This window comes from Talpa europaea (assembly GCF_964194135.1).
Source record: "Talpa europaea genome assembly, chromosome: 16".
In the NCBI taxonomy this organism is placed as follows: Eukaryota; Metazoa; Chordata; class Mammalia; order Eulipotyphla; family Talpidae; genus Talpa; species Talpa europaea.
In genome coordinates this window covers 11,620,509-11,639,529 of record NC_140084.1, presented here as the reverse complement: position 1 = coordinate 11,639,529, position 19,021 = coordinate 11,620,509, and the positions used below count along the sequence as shown (strand labels likewise).

The window sequence follows — 19,021 nt, the reverse complement described above, 5'->3', positions numbered from 1 at the left end:
ACCCTCGTGAGTTGTTATTGGGGAATGAAAATGCCAATCAACTCGAGCACGAATCAGTTTTTTAGCCGATTTCTGGGAAAACGGCGTTCTGCCGGCTGATGCAATGGCGGGGAAAGACGGTGCCCGGGCACGTCACGTGAGAGTAAGACGCGGAATCCCGGAGGCTGACATTTTGGTTTCCATGTGAGAAGTCCTGACAGTGACATGGCTGATAAAGGGGAAAGGTGCCATCTGTTTGGTGGAAGCCATAACTCTTGGTATATACTTAGGTTCCTTTTACTTGTGGGTTGCTGTACAGACCTCAGAAGATTCTCAACTATTGTACCTATGGGGACATTTGACCTTATCAGACCTTCTTGGATATGGTATGGAAGAAACAACTATACTAACTGAGGGGCAACTGAATTGGCATCTGGTCCTCGATTTGGCTTTAAAAAATAATAGTTAAGGGCCTCTCGGGTAGCGCAGCGGTTGAGTGCTGGGCTGCGAAGCTGCCCGCAGCCTCCACAGCACCGGTTCGATCCCCGGCCTCCGGCGAGGGTCCCACATGGCTTGCAGACCTTTCCTGCCGCCCGCTGCTCCCCTCAGCAGTGTTTCGTTACTCTGCCTGCTCTGCTCCCCGCTCAGGCTCTGGTGAATTCTCTCACTCTCCCGCGCTTCTGACTGTACCTGTTAGGGGGAAAAGGATGTCCCAAAGCAAATTCCATATAGGCTTTGTGGACTCCACCCCCACCCCAGGTCAAAGCCAAAGACACTGGGAACTCCAAATCTCATCACCACCAAAGGGAAGGTGGCTGGGACCTGAGGGTGGGGGTTAAGCAGCCAGGTGGATACAAAAGGCAGACACGTGGGCTTTGGGGGGGCTCTCCATTTTGGGCTCGCGGCCAGCTTGCAGCTTCCGGTAAGCTCTGAGAGTGACTTTGGTTTTCCAGGTCTTTATTTCCCTATTTTCTCCCTGAGTTGTACCTTTTTCTTATTTTCTTTTTCTCTTGTAAATAAACCTTTTATTAACCCTTTTGTGTGTGTCTGTAGTAGAGTATTCATAAGTCTCTTTAAAGCGCGCGGGTGAGGACCCACAGCCAGGAACCCGTTTAATATCGGGGTTGCTCTATAACAGCTTGGCGCCCAACGTGATTTGCAATTTCACCCGTGGTTGACCAGCCCAAAGTAATTTTTCTTGCGTTGGTCACGATAAAAGCGCATTAGGTCTTGCAAACTTTTGCTTTGCTGTTAAAAGTTTGGGATCAAGGTTGACAAAATTTGTGTTTTTTTTACATCAGTTGAACCATTTTAAGATTTTTTTTCCTGTAATTTTTACATATCTGCTGTCTTGTTTTGGCTAACACCTCCAGATTTTTTTTTGGCTTAAACTGATGAACTATTTTTCCTGGAGTGGAGGACTTTTGCTTTCCACAATGGACAAATACCTGGAAAGACTGGTTTTCTTTCACACTGGAACCTGACAAAATGTTCATCTGAGACTGCATCCCAACCTCCATATATTCGATCTTCATCACCATGGAAATGGTGGCAACAAGTGAAAGGGGGGAATTGTTAGGGGGAAAAGGATGTCCCAAAGCAAATTCCATATAGGCTTTGTGGACTCCACCCCCACCCCAGGTCAAAGCCAAAGACACTGGGAACTCCAAATCCCATCACCACCAAAGGGAAGGTGGCTGGGACCTGAGGGTGGGGTTAAGCAGCCAGGTGGATACAAAAGGCAGACACGTGGGCTTTGGGGGGGGCTCTCCATTTTGGGCTCGCGGCCAGCTTGCAGCGTCCGGTAAGCTCTGAGAGTGACTTTGGGTTTCCAGGTCGTCGGATCGGGTAGGACGCATTAAAGACTTTATTTCCCTATTTTCTCCCTGAGTTGTACCTTTTCCTTATTTTCTTTTTCTCTTGTAAATAAACCTTTTATTAACCCTTTTGTGTGTGTCTGTAGTAGAGTATTCATAAGTCTCTTTAAAGCGCGCGGGTGAGGACCCACAGCCAGGAACCCGTTTAATATTGGGGTTGCTCTATAACATACCCAGTGCTTGCATAAATAAATAAATAAATCTTTAAAAAAAAAAAATAGATGAACCTGTCTAAGCTTTAAAAAAAAAAAAGTCATTATGTAACAGGGTGGTCCCCAGGAAAGGGGGAGGTTCCCTGCCCCACCCAAGGGAGGGTGGAGCTGAGCAGGAAGAGGAGAAGCTGCAGAAGAAACTGAGGAAGGAAGCAGGATGGAGCGGCTGCCCCTCTCCCTGTCCTATAACAATTATACCTAATATTTGTTGAGCACTTGGTATACAGCAGGCTCTGGTCTAAATTTCTGATATTCACAAAAAACCATATCATGAGTTATTGTTATTACCTGCTTTTAGCTGTTGAGGAAACTGAGGAACTGGACAGACTGTAACAGCAAGACAGCCAAGAGCAACCCAAAAAAGGTGTGTTTATTCTTATCCAAATTAGCATAGTCAGTCTAAACAATCTGAGAAATGGATCAGTCTTCCGTGCTACTGCTACGGGGCAGCCCCGATATAAAACTGGTTGCCTGACTGTGGGTCCTCACCCACACGCTTAAAAGGGACTTAATACCCCACTGCAGGCACACACAAAAGGTTAATAAAAGATTTATTCACAAGGGAAGGGGAAATGAGAAAAATGTACAACTCAGGGAGAAAAGTGGGAGATAAAGTCTTAAATGCATCCTACCCTATCTGCCGATCTGAAATTCCAAATGGCACTCTGAGAGCTGGCTGTGAGCCACAAGCCGTGAAGCCAGGAGGCGAGCAAGAGAGAGACCCCAAGGCCCACGTGTCTGGTTTTTATACCAAACCTGGCTGCTTAACTCCACCCTCAGGTCCCAGCAACTTTCCGTTTGGTGGTGAAGGGATTTGTCTTTTCTAATGTCTTGATGGCTTTGGTTTGGAGTGGGGGTGGAGTCCACAAGGCCTGTATGGAGTTAGCTCAGGACATCCTTTCCCCCTAACACTACCACCATTAAAATGGAAAACCACACTTGTAAAATTGTACTTTCAAAATAAAGTTGGGCCTGCCTGGTGGCATAAGGGGTTAAGATGCAACCTATGAAGCTGTCCTCAGTCTCTGCAGCACAAGTTCTATCACCAGGCCAGACAGGGAGCAACCCACATGGCCAAGCAGACCTCTCCCGAGTCACAGGCTGTTCCCCTCAGCAGTGTATTTCAGTCAGTCTACCTGTTCTGTTCCCCATTCTGTCTCTGGTGAATTCTCTCACCCTCCACACCTCTGGCCTGTACCCCTGCTCTTGTATGCATAAATAAATAAATAAAGTAAGTAAGTAAGTCTGCAGCCATACTACCCTGAATGCACCCAATCTCATCTGATCAAAATAAAGTAATATAGGGCCTCCCTGGTGGCCCAGGTGGTTGGGTGCAGCACTGTGAAGCTGTCCACAGCCTCTGCAGTGCCAGTTCCATCCCCGCTGGCCTCGGAGCAACCCACATTGCGAGCAGACCTCTCCTGTCTCACTTGCTGCTCCCCTTAGCAGCGTATTTCATCAGTCTGCATGTTCTGTTCCCTGCTCTGTCTCTGGTGAGTCCTCTCACCCTCCTGGGCATCTAGCCTGTACCCTGGCTCTTGTATAAATAAAATAAATCTTAAAAATAAATAAATAAAGTAATATTGGTAATAGTTTCAAAAACTTTGCTATGTTGCCTGAATTGTTGTTGTTATAGTAGCGACTAGTGAAAGAATTAGAGACAGAATTTTTTTTTTCATTCATTCATTCAGTGACTGGGGTCTATATACATGAGGAGAAATTGTAATTGAGTCCCAAGAGTCACATTCTTCCAAGCATGAATTTTCTATATGAATTATTGAGATAATGACTGAGATCTGTTTTTCTCTTGTAGATAATGTTAACTATGTAATGGAAGAAAAGCTATCTTAATGAAATATGCAAGTTGTGTATTTTACAAACTTATTACTCTGGGCTTAGCAAATAGTCCTATTGGTAAGAGTGCATGCTATAACATTATTTACAATAGCTAAGCTTTGGAAACAACCCAAATGCCCAAAAATAGATGACTGGATCAAGAAGATGTGGTACATATACACCATGGAATATTACTCAGCATTCAAAAAAGAAAAATACATGCAATTTGCAGCAACATGGATGGAGCTGGAAGGATCATGCTCAGCAAAACAAGCCAGAAAGAAAAAGAAAAATACCGGATGGTCTCACTCATAGCAGGAATCTAGAAAACTTATATATGGGACCAGGAAAATGAATAACTATAAGAAGGTGAAAATCAAAATCAACAAACAACTATGAACCAGAGACACTCTATGGGAGGTGAGGGGCAGGAAGGGGAGGGATTGGGGTCAAAATAAGGGGGTTGTAATTGTATGGGGAATATAAAAATAAAATTTAAATTTAAAAAATGCAAAAAAAAGAATGCATGCTATAAACACACGATTTACTCTGTTGCAATAGAACATTGATTAAATGCTCACCTTGGGGCTTGAGGAAAATAACAGAGGCTCAAGATAGGACAACTAAAATACTTGGATTCGAAAGAATGTAGCCCTAGATTTTAACTCTCCCATGGCATCTAAGCTACTTTTAATATCAGGTCAAATGAATCTGGCCCGAATAGTTGTTTTCAGACCTAAAGGTGCATAGGAATCATCTGGGATCTTAAAATGCAGAACCTAATTTAGTAAATTTGGAGGGTATAATTTAGTAAATTTGGAATAGACCTTGAGGTGATGTCCGTGCTGCTGGGAATCAAACTTGGGAGTCCCAAGGACCTAAACTTGAGACTGAGCTTCTGCGCCGATTTGTTAAGTGGCAAAGATTTAAAAGTTTGGGGGGAGGTGGTGGTGTACATTTACCATCTACTTATTCACCAAATACATGCCTATCATGCGATAGTCCGGGAGAACCAACATTAAGTAAAGCCGATAGTGCCTTCCACTCACGGCAGTGCCAGTGTAGCCAGGGAGCCAAAATTGACATGGCTCGATGCACAAGGGCGCCCCTCTAGCGCTCCGCGCAAGCCAGAGGCTGTGCCCTGCCTCCCTCTGATTGGCTGGCAGGCCGGCCTCCAGGTCTTCACCAATGAGGCCCGGGCTGTGAGCGGCCGTTGGCAGAGCTTAACCGCCATGCTGAGGGGCAATGGCCGGGTCTGCTAGGCGCTTTCGAGGCCACGCCCTGGGCTGCTTTCCACTTGTCCTACCCGTGGGCGACGTGAGTATCTCAGGGTAGAAACGAGACCTTCCCCCTCCATACACGTAGGCACCTTCCAAGCATTCATCCAGCGGGGACGCGGTAGGAATAATAATAATAGCTAATATTTATCAAGCCGTCACCATAAATAGCTAATATTTATCAAGCCTTCACCATAAACCAGGCCCTGGGCCAAAGGCCTTATTACTGTTCGTCTGGTTGAATCTTCGAGCCCAACCGCAAGGTGGACTTGCCATGATTTCAAAGATGAAGGCTGCTAAGGTCCCATGGAAGTAAATACAGAAGTAAATGCAGTTGTTTTATTCTCCCAGCTCCTCAGGCCCCCTTTAGAAGCCAGGTCCTTTCTTAGTAGGAGGCTCACTTTGTGCAGGTGTAGGAGGAGGAGATAAGAGAGTCTAGACCCGTGATCCTTTTATTTATTTATTTTTTTTAAAAGATTTATTTTATTTTATTTATACAAGCACTGGGTACATTCAGAAGCGCGGGAGGGTGAGAGAATTCACCAGAGCCAGAGCGGGGAGCAGAGCAGGCAGAAGGACCGAAGTACACTGCTGAGGGGAGCAGCGGGCGGCAGGAGAGGTCTGCGCGCCATGTGGGACCCTCCTCTGGTGACCGGGGAGCAGCCGGGGATTGATCCGGCGCTGCAGAGGCTGCAGGCAGCTTCGCAACCCAGCGCTCAACCGCTGCGCCACCGGGGAGGCCCACCCGTGATCCTTTTAAAGTAACAAATGCTAAAAGCATTCTTGGGAAGGATAAGCGCCAGATTCAGAACAGCTGTTGTCTCTTGGGATTACTGTGCAGCGACTTCCAATTGAATCCTATTGACTTTCTTAAATTTCGCAGATGTTTGTTATATTATTGGCCTTTATCATTTGTATGAAATACAATTTGAAACCCACTTCAGAAGACAAAGTGTACACACATGGAAAGGGAAATCTTCACCAGCCCAATACGCACTTTGGTGATTGTACTAGCTTTGTGTTTTGATACATTCAATCTATACGGGCGTCTTTTGTGTCTGTCCAGCGCGGGAATGTGCTTTAGCTCTTTGCTCGGACAACCAGTTGACAGGAGCAGTAACCAAACTACCGCAGGGTCTGCGGTTCTGGACGTTGGATAAGAAAGCCCGAGCTAAAGCAAGGGTGCATGATGAGGGTCCGAAGGCGACCTAAGCAACGATCCGAGGCTAGCGAGAGGTGCCCAGCCAGGCGCGCACACCGACGTCACTGCGGCGCGCCGCTTCCGGTCCCTAGCGCCGGAACCGATGACTTCCCCCTCTGTGGGGCGGGAGCGGGGCTCGCCGGGGACCCCGAGCACCCACGATCGCGCCGCGCGAGCCGGCGTGTCCCCCAGCACCAGTGCCCCGCCCGCGCCCGGGACCATGGCCACCGACTCTTGGGCCCTGGCGGTGGACGAGCAGGAAGCGGCGGCCGAGTCGGTGAGTTGGCTTCAGCCGTAAAAGGGCCAGGGAGCCAGCGTGGGCCGGTGTCAGTTCCCGGTGAAGGATACTGCCCAGGTTGGTGAGGCCCGGGAGAGGGGGCGGGTGGGCACCGAACTTGGACCCAAAGCTGGCTTTGTTTACCCACCCGCCTCCGGATTACGTAAGCGCAGGTGAGTGCTTCTCTGGATACAGAGCCCAGCCTCGTGCTTGTGTTTCCGGAATGAGGATTGATGCGTAGATTGCTCTCACTTTCACTCCCCCAGATTGTGATCATCGTTGTAGGTGTCATTCCCCACCTCCGGGTTCTAGCTTCTTGGGCTCAGGGACGAGGACTTACTCTTCTTGGTGCGCTTTCCCAGCCTGCTCAGTGTTGCTGAATGACCCACTCAGTAGACTTGACAATCAGGAAATCCGCTCCTGAGACGCTCAACTTTGTTCTAGGCCAGACACACAGTAAGCAAGATAGGTGTTAAACGCTACTATGTAGAATTAATTTCACCTAACCAATCACTCTTTAGTTTTGATAGTGCTTTGAACCTACTTCTGTAAATTCTCCCAGAAAAGAACTTAGTTTTATTTCTTAGAACTGATTAAAAATGTTATACAGTACAGTTTTAAAGTGCAAATAATTTTGTTCCCATCAGGTTTTTTCTTCCCAGAGACGACTACTGTGTCTCTTCAAACTGATTTACAATGTTGACCTCCTGGGTCCCTAAATAGCATGCTACTTCTTGAGTTTTTCCTTTTAGGTATACATTAATTTTTGACTCTTTCCTCCATTCTCCTTTCCTTGCCCTATATGTACACCTTCCCATCCCCCAGCTTTTCATTATATATGTGTGTGTGTGTATATATTTACATACTCATTTTCATTATATATATTTGATTATATATTGTAATTTTCCTTAGATGACTATTCCTAGGTACATATAGTATCAAGTCATGAATACCTGTACTTCCCTATGAAACTTTTTCTTAATCCTTGGAATTTATAGTTGCCGATATTCTTTGTACTTATCACCAATTCAACCCCAGGCTCTTTGCTAATTGTCTGTCTTTATCTCAGGGTGTTTAGGTGTATAAGTTACCTCTCAATTCCATTTCTTCCAAGTCTTTTTTTTTTTAAAGATTTATTTTTATTTATTTATACAAGCACTGGGTACAGTCAGAAGCGCGGGAGGGTGAGAGAATTCACCAGAGCCAGAGTGGGGAACAGAACAGGCAGACTGATGAAATACACTGCTGAGAGGAGCAGCAGGCGGCGGGAGAGGTCTGTGCACCATGTGGGACCCTTGTCTGGCGGTCGGGGTCGGGGATTGAACCGGCACTGCAGAGGCTGCGGGCAGCTTCACAGCCCAGCACTCAACCGCTGCGCCACCAGGGGAGGCCGTGTAAGGGTTTTTGAATATAATAAAAATATTCAGGTTGTTGGGTTTTCCCCCACATATGGAGCTATAATTTTTCCCTCTTTTTTTATTTATTTTATATATATACATATCTTATATCATTCTTCCTTTTTGTACAAAGTATGCTTTCTCCTCTCAGGTGTAGTCCCCGTATAATTCCCATCACCAATTCACCCATGCACCATCACTATAGTCCCTTGTTCTCTCCACTGCACTATGTGGGTCACCTCCCTGGCTGGGGTCGTTTGCTGCAGTAGCTGCAGATTGTTTCATAGTGCTGACACTTAACCTCTCGTACCACCAGGGAGGCCCCTCTGCTCCTGTTTTGATCTCTCTCCCTCCTCTTCCCCTGTAGAGTTGCCTGTTAATTTTGTTTTTTAATTTATTGTAATTTTTCCCCCTGATCCCTTATTTGGTTCCCCTACATTACACATACGATAGTTTTCTTTTTCTTTCTGGTTTATTTCACTGAGCATAATCCCTTCCAGCTCCAGGCTGCTAGACTGAAGCAGCCTGTTTGGCCACCATTATTGTTACCTGCAGTTCTGCATTCCTATACAAAGGTCAGAACTGCCTGGTCACTCAGTCATAGGAGCCAAACCTTACAATTTTCAGATCAATCAAGAGCAGAAAGCTTGATCACCCTAGGAAGGGTATGCTTCAAGAGGTATGACTGGAAATGCCCAGGGTGCTGAGGACCAGTGTATGGCAAGGGACCCCAGAAGCTGATCAGTGGAATGCCTTGTTGATGGCCAGGGGTCTGGGTTATGGTTTCAATTACAACACCTGGTCGTCAAGCAGATAAGAATTATCTGGTCAGCAGACTCATGTCCCTCTGACACCCTAGATGACAAAAACACATTCTTTAGTTTCACCTATCTTTTTCTCCTTATCCTCCTACCCCACGTAACTCTATGATAAAAAGGCCAGGATTTTGCTTGTTCAGCAGCATCCTGCATTGTGCAGTCTGCTCCATGACTCCCGTTTATCAGTGTGGTATTGTGGATACAACAGTGTTGTTGTGAATGGCATGAGTTTATCGTTTTTGATTGCTCAGTAATATCCAATGTGTATATATACCACATCTTCTTGATCCAGTCACCTCTTTTTTGACATTTGGGTTGTTTCCCTACCTCACCTATTGCAATAGTGGAGCTATAATTTTCTGCACCATTTGTTGAAAAGCGTCCTTTAACTTTTTTTTTTTTTTTTTCTGATATTTTCTGGCTTGGTCTTTTGCCATATTTCCTGGGAGATTTTCCCAGCTACCGTCTAACATTTCGTTTTTTATTTCTACAATTTTTTAATTTCAAGAATAACTCCCCTTCCCCCTTTTCCTTTTTTTTTTTTTTTTTTTTTTTTACAAACAACATCCAGTGCTGCTTTCATGGCTGTAATATCCTCTTATTATTTTAAGGTTATTGATAGTGACTTTTTTTCCCCCCTCTACATAGGCTCTCTTTCCTGTAAGGTACTTTTATCTATTTCAGTGTCTATTTTCTCATGATGAAAATTTGTCAGATTTAATTGTCAACTAATACTTAAGAGTGGATGACTAAGAAATTAAATGGCAGCTGTAAACATGTGAGTGGGGCTTGTCAATTCTGACTTTAACCCCCTAACTCTTCAATGTCCTGAGAAGTTTCCTTCTGGACTAGGCAGATTTTGCAGAGGCATTCTCAGATTTCCTGCCTGGAGGTTAGAAGTCAGTGTTCAGGGACCTGAGTGGGAGACCTCCAGAAGGGCAGAGGTCTTAGCACTTAATGCTTCCATTTCATCATGGCACCCTCCCTCTACTGTGGCACTTAGTTTATCTATCTTGGTATTTCTCATGCCTAGCCTAGCAGGCACTGTTAATTGACTTGTAATCTAGTAAATAAGCTGTAGTCTGTTTTTCCATTACTTGGCTCTGTCAGAAAGAAATTTTTACATATATACACTGTCTATATATAACTATTTAGAAATTGCACATTGTATTATTTTACAAAATATGTGCATCATATAACATACACAAAAGTTAATAATGACTTGAGAGAAAGATGAAATAATGTTTTCCTGTGCTGACTTCATATTTTCTTTAATCTCTTAAGGTACAATATAAACTGGGGGTGGGGAGAGAAACCCTATCATATCTTAGCCATTGTAGGTGTAAATATGTATTTCAAATAGGTTTTTTAAAATTTATTTATGCATACAAGAGCTGGGGTGCAGGCCAGAGGTGTGGGGGTGGTGGTAGAGGGGTTGGTGAGAGGATTCACCAGAGACAGAACAGGCAGATTGACTGAAATACACTGCTGAGGGGAACAGTGGGCGAGACAGGAGAGGTCTGCTGCACCAGGTAGGTTAGCTCCCTGGCCAGAGATCAAACTCATGCTGCAGTGGCTGCCAATAGCTTCATAGGCTGAGGCTTAGACCCTTGTGCCACAAGGGAGGCCCCTCAAGTAGTTTTGAATATTTTGGCTGACTTCTGGTCAGGTTAGATTTGATTGTCATTCTCTTAACCTACTAATTTGTATAAAAGTTTTGTTAAGAGGGCCTCCCTGGTGGCACAGCGGTTGAACGCTGCGTTGCGAAGCTGCCTGCGGCCTCTGCTGCGCTGGTTCGATCCCCTGCTGCTCCCCGGCCACCGGAGGAGGGTCCCACATGGCACGCAGACCTCTCCTGCCGCCCGCTGCTCCCCTCAGCAGTGTACTTCGGTCCTTCTGCCTGCTCTGCTCCCCGCTCTGGCTCTGGTGAATTCTCTCACCCTCGCGCGCTTCTGACTGTACCCAGAGCTTGTATGCATAAATAAATAAATAAAATAAATAAATCTAAAAAAAAAAAATTAGTATTTTCTTCAAGATTAGCATTATCGGGCCTCCCCGGTGGCGCAGCGGTTGAGCGCTGGGTTGCGAGGCTGCCCGCGGCCTCAGCGGCGCCGGTTCGATCGCCGGTTCGATCCCCGGCTGCTCCCCGGCCACCAAAGGAGGGTCCCGCATGGCGCGCAAACCTCTCCTGCCGCCCGCTGCTCCCCTCAGCAGTGTACTTTGGTCCTTCTGCCTGCTCTGCTCCCCGCTCTGGCTCTGGTGAATTCTCTCGCCCTCCCGCGCTTCTGACTGTACCCAGTGCATGTATGAACAAGCAAAAACAAACAAATAAGTAAATAAATAAAAAACATGCCTCTATAAAAAAAATTAAAAAAAAAAAGATTAGCATTATCTGTGGGAGACACTACTGTGTAGAGATTAAGACCTCAAGACCGTAGCCAGACAGACTTGGGTTTGTATTCTGGGTTCATCACTTACTGGTTATGTGACCTTGGGCAAACTGCTTAGCTTTTCTGTGTCTCCGTCTCCACATCTGTAAAATGAGGATAACCATAGGACCTACCTCATTGAGTTATGATATGCCTGATATAGGAGCTATGTAAGTGGTAGCTATTATTATTATTATCTAAAACACAGATTTTTTTCAGCAATCTTTTAAATTACCTGGCAATATTATAGGGCTAGTTAGTTGAACATGGATAAGATTTGTGAATCCGCTTAACCATGCATCAGTAAAGAACTGATCCCAGTATCTATACCAAACAATTGATCCCAGTATCTAACTGAATAAAGACACCTCTTACACCTCTACCTGGGGGAATTTCCACTCAAGATCCCCACGGGCACTGCATGACATGTTACTGTGATGGGTACAGTGCAAGCTTTAGTATATTTTAAAATATTCATTAAGCTTCATTTCTTAATTTCTTTCATCATTCCCAGTGGCTCCTCTTAATTCCATCAGAAATTTCTTTTCAATTTAGAGGAGGACAAAGAGATTAGAAAACTGATGAATAAGATTTTAAATCTAATTTGCCATTTTGCCAAAGACAATTCCTATTCGGTATAGTTTACCACTAAATCTTCTTTATTTCTCAAGAATCCTTTCGTAAGTAGTTAGTGTTTTGTTTTGTTTTGAAGATTTATTTATTTGGGGCCTCCCTGGTGGCACAAGGGGTCAAGCACAGCACTGTGAAGCTATCCGCAGCCTCTGCAGCAGGAGTTCGATCCCTGGCCGGCCTGCCAGGGAGCTATCCACATGGTGCAGCAGACCTCTCCTGTCTCGCCCACTGCTCCCCTCAGCAGTGTACTTCAATCAATCTGCCTGTTCTTTTCCCTGCTCTGTCTCTGGTGAATCCTCTCATCATCCCACACCTCTGGCCTACACCCCAGCTCTTGTATGCATAAGTAAATAAAAAAATAAAAACAAAATATCAGACATCAGCTCCAGGCGAGCTGAGTTCAAGGCTGCATGTTTGAAGGCTGTGGTCCTGTGGCTCACCCAAGTCCTGCAACAGAACTGATTCCCTACATACAGATGCTCTTCATTGCAGTCCTCTACCTCCATCTTCTATCTGAAGTAATCACTGCATTTTCCAATGTCTCTTTAAATTTCCTCTTGTTTGGAATATGAAAGGATGACAGCTTAAGTGGTGTTCTACTGAGAGTCTTTGTAATCAGGGCATTAAGCAAACTCACAAATTACAATTCTCTCCAGAGCTGTGTAATTGTTTTTTCCTATTGCTCTTTATGGGAAATTTTTCTTATTCTCAAACATTTACTAAACAAATGAGTCTAGCAGACCCACCTAATGAATAAGTTCTATTGAATAGACCTAATGAATAGGTCTTGAGAGTGGCATATTTCTCTCCAGATTCATTGGGGAGCCTCTGTTGATTCACAGTCTTTTAAGTGATTTTCCTGACACTCTGCCCCTCCTCCCCATATTCTCCATTTAGTTGAGCAACTTGCATCTTAAGGAAGAGAAAATCAAACCAGATGCCAATGGTGAGTAACTAAATGCTAATTTGAAAGCAAATGTGATTTCCTTTAGTATTTCTGTTTTAACCTAATAATTGTCAGAGAAAAAAACACATATATCAGATAGGGGGCTGGCAGATGCTAGCTGTCATTTGACCTGGGAATTAATGAGCTGGATTGTTTTGTTTTATATTGTCCTTAATATAAGCATGAGGATACCTAATTGGCTTATAAATTCTTCAACTTATTATTAACCATGAGGACATACTGCCAAAGATATTTTACTTTTTCGAATACCACTCATTTGAGATAGACAAATGAACAACCTGAGAGCTAATCTAATTATTCTGAAACCATGTCTGCCAAAAGCTAAGGTTTTCATTAAATTTTTGTTGATGTGTTTGTTATTATAGGGGGCATGCTAAGCAAAATAAATCAGAGAAAGACAAATTTGGGATGGTGTTACTTATATGTAGAATATGGGACTATGACACCAGGACTCTGGGTGCATTGGTGTTAGGTGTGGCATGGTAACATAAATCTGAAGGTTATGATCTAACACCTCTAAATCATTTACAGTGTTGTAAATCAATGTTAAATTAATCAAAAACATTTTAAAGGAAATTACTGTAGGGAGAAATTGTAACATTTACCTCACTTTGAATTCACAAATCTTTTTCTGGATATTTTTACATTGCTACAGTATTTGTACATTTCTAATAACAATTCATATACATGGAATCTCAGTGTCACTGTTTTCATGCATGATGAAATACAATTTGCATAGATATTCCTCTGTTGAACATAAACATGATTTCTAGTCATTGACTGCTATAATCATCTTTCTATAACATTGCAGAAATATTCATCCTGTGACAAAAATTAGCATTCCTTTTTTGAGGAACAATGAGAGGATTTTAAATAGGAAATGATTGAAATATAAGCAATAGTGTTTCATATCTTTATTTAGGAAGACTTAAATGCTTTTTATCTGTGGCTTGGTCACCTCATTTAGTTTTTTTTGCTCCCCAGACCTTTACATTTCTAGTGTCTCATAGAATTTGAATTGTCTCAGTTTGGGTATGGGATATGATTTTGAATGACGGCCACTTTGTGTCTGATAAAGGTGCTGTTGTCAAGAGCAATGCTAATGCAGAGAAGACAGATGAAGAAGAGAAAGGTAACCCAACCTTAGAGCTTTATACACAAGGGTCTACATTCAGAGAAAAGGGATTGTTAAAGCCTTCATTTTTACCCCCAACTTTAATGGGAGTCACAGTGGTTTAATAACAGGTCAATAGAATCATTGGTGAAGGAATTCTAATGATTCACATTTCAGAGAAATTTTACTTAAAACAACTGATGAGGGCCTCCCTGGTGGCCTAGGGGTTAAGTCTCAGTGCTGTCACCACTAGAGCCAGAGTTTGATCCCCAGCACAGGAGCTAACCCACGTATGTTGCAGCAGACCTCTCGTCTCACCCACTGTTCCCTTCGAAGTGTATCTCAGTAAATAAACCTGTTCTGCTCCCTACCCTGTCTCTGGTGAATTCTCCCCCCTACCCCCCTATCCCCCGCCTGAAACTCTAGCCTACAGCCCAGTTCTTCTTTGTGAAAAAAAAAAAAAAAACACAAACTGATGAACTTCAGGAGCAACATGAAATATATTCCCTGAATGGTTATTTTGTATGGGGCGTTATGAAAGAAATTTTACATTGTATTCTCTTTGTCTAAAAAAATTAAACTTAGTATTTTAACATGGATAAAAAGATACAAACAGCTTATACAATATCAAGCTACGGGGGCCTCCCTGATGGTGCATGGGGTTAAGCACAGCACTATGAAGCAATATGCAGACTCTGCAGCATGAGTTCGATCCCCGGCCGGCCAGAGAGCAACCCACATGGCGCAGCAGACCTCTCCTGTCTCGCTCACTGCTCAATCTGCCTGTTCTATTCCCACTCTGTCTTTGGTGAATCCTCTCAACCTCCCCAAGCCCCACACCTCTGGCCTGTACCCCAGCTCCTGTATACATAAATAAATAAATCTTGAAAAAACAAAACAGTATCAAGATACAGGCTTTGTTACTTTCTGTTGCTTTCATTGTAATTTGTTAAGCTAAAATAACGTTAAGTATTAAATATTAACATACTGAGTGCAATTTGGGGAGTAAAAATTTGGGTCTAGGTAAGAGGAACAGATAACCTCAGGAAAAGAGACCTCATACCATAGAATTCTGGATTAGAATATGACTATCATTACCTTTTTTTTTTTTTTTTAAAGATTTATTTATTTATTTATACAAGAACCGAGGTACATGCCAGATGCGTGGGAGGGTGAGAGGATTCACCAGAGACAGAGCAGGGAACAGAACAGGCAGACTGACAAAATACACTGCTGAGGAGATGAGGCAGGAGAGGTCTGCCACGCCATGTGGGACACTCACCAGACAGCTGGGATCGAACCAGCGCTGCAGAGGCTGAGGACAGCTTCACAGCACTGCGCTCAACCGCCTGCGCCACCAGGGGAGGCCCTCATTACCATTCTTTTTAATAAAACAAACTACCTTAGTATTTCTAAATCAAAACTTTAATATGCCTTGAATTAGATGACCCAGTACAAATGCATGTTACTGATTAAAATACCAGTAGCAATTAAATTCAGATGTGCTCAAGGTGTATTCCATAGACTTTTAAACATTGCTTTTTTTTTCCTGCCAGAGGACAGAGCCGCCCAGTCCTTACTCAACAAGCTGATCAGAAGCAACCTTGTCGATAACACAAACCAAGTGGAAGTCCTGCAGCGGGACCCAAACTCCCCCCTCTACTCAGTGAAGTCCTTTGAGGAGCTTCGGCTGTGAGTGTTAAATTATTTTCTGCTCTCCCTTTTGTGTTTAATGGTCCTGTTGTATATAATTTTTTCATCATAGCAGTGCATTTTTAACTTAACACGGGTTTAGTAAAAGAATTTAGCTGTTTTGGACTGTTCAGTAAAATCTCTAGGTCATTATAAAAAGGATTTTTTTAAATAAATGGTTTTTATAAATGGTGTAGCACAATTCAAATATTAATATTTATTAATTCTGTAACAGCAATAAAAAAGAGAAAAAAGCTTTTAAATAATTGGCTCTTTCCTCAACCAAAGAAACTGTGACTTCATCTGCTGACTGTTTTTCTAGGAAACCACAGCTTCTCCAGGGAGTCTATGCCATGGGCTTCAACCGTCCATCCAAGATACAAGAGAATGCCTTGCCTTTGATGCTTGCTGAGCCGTATGTGTCCTGACATAACCCTACCCCATTTTTATTTTTCTATTTCTTTAACTTTTATTATTAAAAAAACTACACTAATAATACATGCTCATTTTATAAGTCAGACAATAATGAAAAATAAACAAATCTCATTAAATCTCCCTTCATCACACTATTCATATTTGGATACAGACTTACATTTGTATACTTTTTCAAAAAAAAAAAAAGGAACCATAGAGAATGTTTAAATGCTTTTTTAAAACTTAATTGTATGATCATCTATGTTGAGTAAATATATATTTATTACTCATATACACTATTTCACGATATGGATATATAAAACTTATCATGTTAAATATGTAGGCAAAAAATGAATAGATTTTTGGTCTATGAGACCAGAATAGTACGGTCACTAAAGTTATTTTATGGTGTAGTGCTTCTCACTTTCATAGGCACATGAGTCTCACCGGAATTCATTAAAATGCAGTCTGATTGCAGTAGGGCTGAGCTGGGAACTGAGGTTCACCTTAATTTTTTTTTTTAAGATTTATTTATTTATGCACACAAGAACTGGGGTACAGGCCAGAGATGTGGGGTGGGGGGTGAGAAGATTCACCAGAGACAGTGTGGGGAGCAGAACAGGCAGGTTGACTGAAATACACTGCTGAGGGGAACTGTGGGTGAGGCAAGAGCGGTCTGCTGTGCCATGTGGGTCAGCTCCCTGGCCGGGGATCAAACTCATGCTGCAGTGACTGGTGCTAACTTGATAGTACTAAGACTTTGACCCCTCAGCATCAGGGAACAAAATCAGTAGAATCTTGTAGGGCAGTAGAAGGATTTTAACTTTTATTTTGAATGAAGTAGGGAGTGCTTAGAAGATTTTTGAGCAGACAAGTGACACAGGATCATTGACTGCTCTGTATTTGTGATGCTAGCATTTGTAATTGCTACAGACTCCGAGTCTTCCTGTAAGTTATATTAGAATTCCCATTCTTTAACTAAACTTTACTATATTTTTATTAAGCGGAAGGATACTTAAGATTTAAGTTCAGTTTGTTTTCTTGTGCAGCCCACAGAACCTGATAGCCCAGTCTCAGTCTGGTACTGGCAAAACAGCAGCCTTTGTGTTGGCCATGCTCAGTCAAGTAGAACCTGCAAACAGATACCCCCAGGTAAGAGCTTGGTGAATATGGGTTCTCTGTTAACATGTAACTAGAAGGGAAAATCCCATTTTCTAAGTGGAATAATAAATCCATTTAATGAATTAAAAGCCAAGGTATTACTTTTTACCTAAACTATAACCCCATACATTGAATACAAATGACACAGTTGATCTCCCATTAGGCAACAAAAATCTCGTTCCCCTTTCCATAGTTTGCCAGTTCAGGTTTGGTTCTTTTATGTGCAGAAAGAACCTCCATCTACAAATAAGAATCTAATGGATGGATTTGAGAGTTCTAAGAACTTTGAGTAAGTGAAAAGGAAGCTAATCTCTAATTGGAATTTCAGATTGTTGCTGATATGTGGGTCTGGAACTCCAGTGGCTGCCTTCAAGTGTCTTTACCCAGCCAGAGTTCTGACCCCCTAAGAATTGCAACTTACGATGTTGGAATTTAAAGAATCAAATAGTGTGCCTTTTAATATACATTCTTCCTCAGCCTCGCCTGGAGGAATAACTAAGTCCTAATAGTATTTCCTCATCACAGAAGACCCACTGTCTTGAACTTCCCTTCTGCACTCTTTCTGTACAGTGTTTGTGCCTCTCCCCAACCTATGAGCTCGCCCTTCAGACAGGAAAAGTGATTGAGCAGATGGGCAAATTTTACCCTGAATTGAAGCTGGCTTATGCTGTTCGAGGCAATAAATGTGAGTATGAATAGGAATCCCAATACATTAAACTACTTTTTATTTTGAAAATTTTCGAAACACATGTAGTAAATACAGTGAACACACGTTCCCTCCACCTTGATTTACAAACTTAATATTTCCTCACACTTCGTTTATATGTGTTTGTAAATATATTTTTTCTTTTTATTAAATAATTAAAAGTAAACCACTATTAATGAAATCCCTTGCCTTTGTTCTGACTCTTCATCCTCTTCTTCTATGGTAACCTTGGTTCTACTGTCAAAGTCCACTAGTTTATTATTTTATTTGTTCATTTGCTGCTCCTTTATACTTCACCTACAGGTGAATTTCTCTGATAGTCACAAACCTATGGCTTTTCTCCTCATTTATTTCCCTTAGTATAATCCTCCTGTTTTCCTTCCATTTTGCTGCAAATTGCAAAATTTTATCTTCCATTACAGCTCAGTAGTATTCCATTGTGTGTGTACTTTTTTGGTGATCATTTGAAATGGTGATCATTTGAAAGTAAATTGCAGGCATTATGGCTTTTTGTTCCTAAATACTTTAGTGTGCATCTCCTAATAATTTTCAGCATTACTCACAATATCCTTATCAAAACCAAGAATTAACAGAGTTTCTAAAACTTATATATCTACTCCATTGTCATTTTCCTCCAGTTGTCCCAAAAAGGTTTCTTTGTGAGGGCCTCCCTGGTGGAGCAAGGGGTTAAGTCTCAGCACAATGAAGCTATCAGCAGTCAGTGCAGCACGAGTTTGATCCCCAGCCAGTGAGGGAGCTACCCACATGGTGCAGCAGACCTCTCCTGTCTTGCCCGCTGGTCCCCTCAGCAGCGTATTTCAGTCAGTCTGCCTGTTCTGCTCCCCATTCTGTCTCTGGTGAATCCTCTCACCCCCTGTACCTATGGCCTGTACCCCAGTTCTTTTATGCATAAATAAATCAATCTTAAAAAAAAAAGTTTCTGGGCCTCCCCGGTGGCGCAGCGGTTGAGCGCTGGGTTGCGAAGCTGCCCGCAGCCTCTGAGGCGCCGGTTCGATCCCCGGCTGCTCCCC

At 43.0% G+C, this 19,021-nt stretch overlaps 2 protein-coding genes across 6 annotated transcripts in view; one reads left to right on the top strand and one right to left on the bottom strand.

The window, feature by feature from the left end:
* AARS1 (alanyl-tRNA synthetase 1) overlaps positions 1-5,138 on the bottom strand; it is a gene marked incomplete at its 5' end in the record, with an annotated part of 18,684 nt that extends 13,546 nt beyond the window's left edge. The window contains one exon of the mRNA XM_084256617.1: positions 5,091-5,138. Within this exon, the coding sequence (XP_084112743.1) occupies positions 5,091-5,138 (48 nt within the window). The remainder of the gene's footprint in view (positions 1-5,090) is intronic.
* Positions 5,139-5,149: 11 nt separating this feature from the next.
* DDX19B (DEAD-box helicase 19B) overlaps positions 5,150-19,021 on the top strand; it is a gene marked incomplete at both ends in the record, with an annotated part of 45,650 nt that continues 31,778 nt past the window's right edge. Inside the window, 7 exons of one of the 5 annotated variants that reach the window (XM_084257781.1) lie at positions 5,150-5,221; positions 12,834-12,882; positions 13,982-14,035; positions 15,574-15,709; positions 16,032-16,124; positions 17,173-17,275; positions 17,855-17,969. In XM_084257781.1, the coding sequence (XP_084113907.1) occupies positions 5,150-5,221; positions 12,834-12,882; positions 13,982-14,035; positions 15,574-15,709; positions 16,032-16,124; positions 17,173-17,275; positions 17,855-17,969 (622 nt within the window). Of the gene's footprint in view, positions 5,222-6,485; positions 6,660-12,833; positions 12,883-13,981; positions 14,036-15,573; positions 15,710-16,031; positions 16,125-17,172; positions 17,276-17,854; positions 17,970-19,021 lie in introns of those variants that run through there. The other 4 variants (XM_084257779.1, XM_084257780.1, XM_084257783.1 and 1 more) reach the window with 4 other exon arrangements.